Raw genomic sequence first — 6,855 nt, 5'->3', positions numbered from 1 at the left:
ACTGGTTTACAAGAGCTAGTTCCAGGACAGGTTCCAAAAAGTTAGAGAAACCCTGTCTCAAAAAAACAAAAACAAAAAATTACCTAGTTTTATTTTTTCAGGAATTGTCTTATTTTAACATCCAGACAAACTTACACAATTTTTCTTTTAAAGATATCTTACATATACATGTGTGTATGTGAGTGTACATATGTGAACTGTATGATGCCCAGGAGGCCAGAAGAGAACATTAGATCCCTTGGAACTGACTTAGCAGGTAGCTGTGGGTATAAGGAACCAAGCCTGTGTCCTCTGCAAGAGCTGAGTCATCTTTTCAGCCCACAGTCCTTGCTCTAAACGTCATTTGTTTGCAATTTTGTTAATTAAATTCCTCTTGAGAATTCTTTCTTCTCCCTTGTCCTGCATAGACTAACTCCCCTCGAAGTGCCCAGTAAAATTTTATGTCTTAGTGCTGGTTTCTAGTTTAGTGACTTGAGAGGGGAAAGTTTGATTTCTATTCTTGGCAGTTTTTTTAAGATGTGCCTTGACCTTGACTCTGGCCTGTGGTGAGCGTGAGGTGAATGTATGACCTGGAAACAAACGATCAAGTGAAGCTGTGTCCTGGCTGATTTTCACTGTTTCCTTCATTCTACTTCTGAAAAGGGGAGCTTGAAATGGCCACTGAAGATAGACTCACCTGCTTCCACTTTCATTTTTAGGATAACTTCCCATGAAGCAACTTGTCGCTTTTTTTTCATACAGATACACGTACTCGATTCTTTTTCCTCATTGAGTACTAACTCCTTTGTCAGAATAAAATAGCTCCCTCTTTGGAATCAGTTCTGTCTAAAGTCAATAAATCCTTAGTCATTGATTTATTTGCAAATGAAACATTTATTTCTGTGAACGGTGTCCACTCTGTTTATTTAATGCCCAGAGATATTCTGCTTCACTCATGATCTTGTCCCCTACACAGTGATGTCACTTTGGGTCTTGGAGTCACGTGGGGATCTTGTCATTTTGGAATTTCATGTTTCTTTGGTGAAAGAGGAAAAAAAAAAAAGGTCAGACAGATGAGTATCAGGGACTGGAACAGTCTGGATTTGAATTATTTGGACTGGGATTTAAAGATTGCTCTGGCCTTTTCTTTCCTTGCTAAATGTTGTTTCTGCAGTGACGATAATGTCATATGACATCAGAAGTGTGATGAAGCGCAAGGAGAATCTACACTGAGAGTCTGAGACTCCAGCAGAGAGCTCACTCCACTGGGAGATCAGCAAAACCCTCAAGAGGAACGTGATGTTTGGAGGCAGCTGCTTCCGGTGCTACGTTTGTCTTACTGGAGTCCTGGTGCTGCTGTTAGCTGGGACTAGGCCAGGCATTTCCAGTATTTGAAGTAGGGCTCCTACAGTTTGCAAAAGTATTCAAAGCACATCTATAGGATCGGACAGAATACAATGTAAGACAGCCAAGAGCCACAGAGTGAGTGCACTCAAGAGCTAAGGGCCACAAAGTGAATATACACACAAGAGTCTTGGTATCTGTAAGAGGGCAAAGGGCCACAGATTGGATTTACACAAGAGCCTTGGTATCTGTATGTGGCTTCTCTTTATGGGGTTCAAGAGAAACAGGTTTTTGGTTACTCCTGGGTGTAGTGAGTGTGTTATTAACTATATACACACCCAATTATGCATAGGCATGAGACGGTGAATAGGCAATTTGTCCTAAAGTTCATAAGGGTACAGTTTTACCTTACCATACATGTACCTAAAACCAGTTCAGGACAGATTGTTTCTCCTATCCTTGGATCAGGAAGTCTTGGGAATCCATTTGAATAGAAACTCTCGAAGTCTGATGGTCTTTAAGGCAGGAGGAAGGCTACTTATCAGAGTGCTGTCTATCTGCATAATGCTCTCAGGCTGCCGGGTGCATTATTAGAAAGTAGTACATGTGTAGCCCAAACCAAGCAGGGTCCCAGAATGCCAAACTACAGCTTATGTTTGTCTGCCTAGATCCTAGAAAATGGTGCTTATGGTGGGCATTCCATTTTAAGACATATTTAATAAAAGAATGTGTCTGTTGAAGTTTCACCGAACTGAATAAAAAGCAGATTTTCACTTAACACTTAAGAGAATCTAAATTGTGCAATTAATAATAGAAAAGACATTGGTCCAGGCTGGGCTTTGCCAACTTGATAAGCTAGAGTTACATGGGAGGAGGGAGCCTCAGATGAGAAAATGCCTCCATATTCTTGTCCTATAGGTCATTTTCTGGATTAATGATTGATATGGGAGGGCCCGACTGGATGTGGAGAGTGCCACCCCAGTCTGGTGGTCCTGGTTGGCATAAGAAAGCAAGCCATGGGGAGCATAGTAAAGAGCAGTCCTCCAAAGCCCAGGCTTCAATTCCTTCTTGGAGCTCCTACCCCGACTTCCCTTTATAATGAGCTATTAGCTGTAAGGTAAGATAAACCCTGTTCCTCCCCCAAGTTATTTTAGTCATGGTGTTCAATACAACAACAGAAAGCAAATGGAAGGACCAACATGCATTCATCACAAGTTACAAGTTGACACAAGGCAAGCTTTCCCATCAAGTGTGACCCCCTGTTTCCCTATATTGAAGACGGTAACAGGCAGTGAAGCCCACATGGGGCCAATCAAGTCTCAGGTAGCCACAACACATATTTCTGAAACTCCATATTAATTCTTGAGTCTGGGACTCCTAGGTCTAATGTTTATGGAACTATTGTGTTTGCTAGAAGCACCAAGTGGCCTTGTCCCCAGTTTTGTAATGATGGACAAGCAGGTGCAATTAGTTGACACTTGGCGGCTTGAACCAGTGCGGCCTCTGATCTGAAATTTTCAGAAGGATGCTGAACCAATACGTGGCTATCCAGCCACACCAAGGTCACCACGTGGTAACCTGAGACCAGATTTAAACCTCAGCGAGACTGAATCTCTGCCCTGGCTTTTTAGGTGTTACTTCCAGTGCTGCGGTACTTGCCAGGGCTTACTGAGTGAAGGCGCCAAACTTAACCAGGGCTTGACTCTCTTCCGCTTCCTGGTTTCCAGTCTGTGTCTCCGGGGGCTGCTTCCCTTGTACCTGAGGAAACAGTAAATGGGATTCATGAGCCGTTCTGAGTCCCTCAGTTTATCAGGAAAAGCTAGGCTGTTATCCTGACAGTTGGCAGCAAAATCTTTACAGCACTGGTTTCTCTCTTTCCTGAAAAATACCCGGGACATTTTTCAGGTGTGGCCAGGTAAAGAAAAAGGTCAACGATGAAATGGATAAAGTGATGCTCTGGGCAGCATGCTGGCTATGGCTCTCCTTCCATGTGTACACAGGCTGGAAAGCATAGCCCTGACTGCTAAACTTCAGGTATGGTGGGGAAACCCTCCAGGGAGGAAGACTGACTCACCCAGTCTGGTGGAGGGTGGCTGGCTTGTGCTGGGGATAAGAGAAGAGGGAGCTACTGAACTGAGATGTTAGGGGAGCTCGGGCCCAATAGTGAAGGGGACAGTGTGAACAGATGCTCAGAGAAAAGTCTGGAAAAGAGGGAGAGCCGGGCATAGAGATAAGGTGGGATAATGGTGGGGAGTGTGGCTCAGAGGGGAAGGCGGGACAGAAGACAGAAAGGATGGATTGGGCTGGGGAACAAGCTGAAGGCTGCAGAGCTGACAGGACAGGATGGGGTAAAGACAACTGGAACAAGAACGGGGGGAGGGGGATAGAGTCGGAGTGGAAATTAGGTTTAATATATAAAATAGCTGCTAGAGAGCCATTTTGTCATCTTTCCAGAAGACTTTCCAGACCTCTCTCTTCAGTAAAAACAGAGAGGGACTTTGCATGAGCCAGACCTGCTGTGGAATAATCCTGCTGTACACTGTGAATATGTATTACTCAGATTGATTAATAAAGAAGCTGAATGGCCTATAGTAAGGCAGGATAAAGGTAAGTGAGACAATCAAACTGATGATACTGGGATAAAGAGGGGTGGAGTCACAAGAGATGCCAGGCAACTGCTGAGGATGCAGGACATGTAGAAAATAAGGTAACAAGCCATGAGTCACGTGGCAGAGCATAAATAGGAAATATGGGTTAATTTAAGTAAGCTATTGGCCAAGCATTTGTAATTAAAATTAAGCCTCTGAGTGGTTATTTGTCAACTAGTGGGTGAGAGAGAAACATCCAACTAAAACTAAGTGGAGAAATTCTAGAAGAAAATGATGAATCAAATGAACCTAACAGATATTTATGGATCATTTCACCCCAACAAAAAAGAATATGCCTTCTTAGCCAGGCAGTGGTGGTACACACCTTTAATCCCAGCACTTGGGAGGCAGAGGCAGGTGGATCTCTGTGAGTTCCAGGCCAGCCTGGTCTATAAGAGCTAGTTCCAGGACAGGCTCCAAAGCTACAGAGAAACGCTATCTCAAAAAACAAAAAACAAAAACAAACAAAAAAAGAAAAAGAAAAAAATTCTGAGTAATATATTTGCACACTGAATTTAAGAGCACATCAAAAAGATCACCCATCATGATCAAGTAGGTGTCATCCCAGGCATGCATAGAGTTCAACATACATAGATAAATTTAATCCACCATATAAACACACCAAACATAAAAAGAAAAACACATGATCGTCTTATTAGATGCAGAAAAGGCCTTTAACAAAAATCCACCCCCTCTTCATGATAAAAGTCCTGGAGAGATTAGCGATTCAAGGAACATACAACAAAGGGGATTGGGTTGAGTAGTTGGCCAGAGGGGTTCATGGGAACCCTCTAGGATGCTCTGTACTAACTGACAGTAAGGCTCCGTTGCTCATGGCAACACCTACACAACTCACTGAGCATGGAGAAGTCAAGCTGTTCCCCAACCAGAGCCTTCCAGAGGAAGGGAAAAGAGTCTAAGAGCCAGAGGAGTTAGACAACATCAAGAAAACCCATTCTCCTCGATCAAGATGACCATGCTCATATGACCTCAGAGAGACTGAGCGAGTCTGCATGCGATGGGACTTTAGAGAAGAAATAAGTGGATACAGGCCCCCATCCCTGACACGGAAGCCATCTCTAGTTGACAGCCACTTGCAAAGAAAAATTTCTTCCAGGGGCGTCACTGGGGAAACAAACTACTTTTAAAGATAGGGCAGACACCCAGCAGTAGGTCAACAGAAAAAGAATTCAAAGGCTTCTTTGGAGGTTCCTTGCCTCACAATGCCATGTCAGGGCTCTTCCATTTTAAAATTTTGTCTTATTATTTTATGTATATTTGGTTTTTTAACTCTACAGTATATATCTTTTGACTTCCAGTTTAGCATTTTTCTGGCATTCCTGAGTGTGTAAACAAGTGGGTCTTTGATTCTTGTGCCTTCTTTTAGACTCTTTTCCTTCTGTTTCTTTTGTCCGACTCCAAATGAACAAAAACTGTTCATTTTTGTTTTCTCTTATTATTATCACATAGAAGCCTGTTTGTTTTCTATTGAGAAGAAGAAAGGTTGTGGGTCTGCATGGGAGGAGAGCCAGGAGTAGAGGGAGGGGAAACTATAATTAGGATATTATGTGGGGGAAAAACCCATTTCCAATAAAAGGAAAATAATTTCCCCACAATTTAACCTATTGCTAAACTAAACCCAGAACCCAGACTCAGGCCAGGCTGGCTCCTCTCAGATGTCACCGGCAGCACTGCTGAACCTCCTTACACTCACCAAGCCCTACTTACCAGGGATGTGGGAGCCAATTCGTTTCCTTCAATTCCAGGCTCCATGTCTGGAGAATTCTTCCTCAACTCCTGAAGAATATGTGGAAAGACATTAAAAAACCACGTGTGGATCCCTCCCAAGAAGGCTTTCTGATGATTGTAAAAGGCCCTCCTTAGGTTTCTGGTTTCTTTAAAAACTATTTTTTCTTGGGTAGAGCTGGAATCCATCAGAGACAAGATCAATGCAGAAATCATGGGAGATGTGAACCATTTGTAAGGATCCCTTGTTTGAGGCTTTAGACTTACCCAGTCTAGTTGAGGGCAGTCAGCTTCCGGATGGGAAAGAGAGACTAGGTATCTCTCCAGTGGCACTCTTCTAGGAGGGGTGGTCATGAGGGTGGACAAATAGGAAGAGGGTTGGAAGACAGCAGGGCGATTAGCGGAAAGTTTGGCCAGGCAGGAGGAGCTGGGCATGGCCATCATTAAGGTGGGGAAGTAGAAAGTGTTTTTCAGAGTAGGGAAAGACGTAGGGTAGAAAACAGACAGGGGATGGACATAGATGGCAGGATGAAGGCTGGATGGCTGAGAAGGGATGAGGTGGACGCTGGCTGGAAAAAAATACAGGGGAGGAGTCTGAAGAGGAAGAGGAAGAGGAAGAGGATTGCGTAGACTTCCCAAAATTCTTGGATGCTGTCTCCTCATCTTCCCAGAACCCTGCAGAGCCATACTTTACTAATGACAGTTAGTGACTGAGCTCGGCTAGAGCCGCTGTGGCAGTTATGACACAGGTCAGCCCTCACCTCATTCCGTGACAGAATGCCCATTGTGAAGTGCGCACACCCTCCCTCTGCTTCAGGAGGACAGCAGCCTCCCCTCTCAGAGAAATGGGCTCAGGGTCTAGGTGTGGGCGTGACCATGGCAAATAGCACTGAGCAGAGGCTGTTTGCATCTGTCTTTGCCATTGGTTAATGCTTTCTTTTCATTGGTGGAGACTAGTCAGACACATGGGCTAAGTCCATGTACCTGGGTTTTAGGGCAGCAGCCCTACAAGAAGAACTGGGAAAATGTGTGGATGCCAGTTTAAGTGCCTTTTTAAAAGGTTTTCATGTGGGCTGGAGAGATGGCTCAGTGGTTAAGAGCATTGCCTGCTCTTCCAAAGGTCCTGAGTTCAATTCCC

General features: G+C 44.1%; 1 protein-coding gene across 3 annotated transcripts in view; it reads right to left on the bottom strand.

The window, feature by feature from the left end:
- Nucleotides 1–859: 859 nt before the first annotated feature.
- Nucleotides 860–6,855, bottom strand: part of LOC106143962 — a 13,177-nt gene continuing 7,181 nt past the window's right edge. The window contains exons 6-9 of one of the 3 annotated variants that reach the window (XM_013349223.2): nucleotides 5,985–6,286; nucleotides 5,700–5,768; nucleotides 2,993–3,081; nucleotides 860–1,015 (exon numbers count right to left, since the gene is read on the bottom strand). In XM_013349223.2, coding sequence (XP_013204677.1) covers nucleotides 979–1,015; nucleotides 2,993–3,081; nucleotides 5,700–5,768; nucleotides 5,985–6,286 — 497 coding nt within the window. In that variant the 3' untranslated portion in view covers nucleotides 860–978. Of the gene's footprint in view, nucleotides 1,016–2,982; nucleotides 3,082–5,699; nucleotides 5,769–5,984; nucleotides 6,749–6,855 lie in introns of those variants that run through there. The other 2 variants (XM_013349224.2, XM_013349222.2) reach the window with 2 other exon arrangements.

The sequence above is a fragment of the Microtus ochrogaster genome, chromosome 17 (genome assembly GCF_000317375.1).
Source record: "Microtus ochrogaster isolate Prairie Vole_2 chromosome 17, MicOch1.0, whole genome shotgun sequence".
Classification (NCBI taxonomy): domain Eukaryota; kingdom Metazoa; phylum Chordata; class Mammalia; order Rodentia; family Cricetidae; genus Microtus; species Microtus ochrogaster.
The sequence above is the reverse complement of the archived record's forward strand: the minus strand, read 5'-3'. Positions and strand labels throughout refer to the sequence as shown.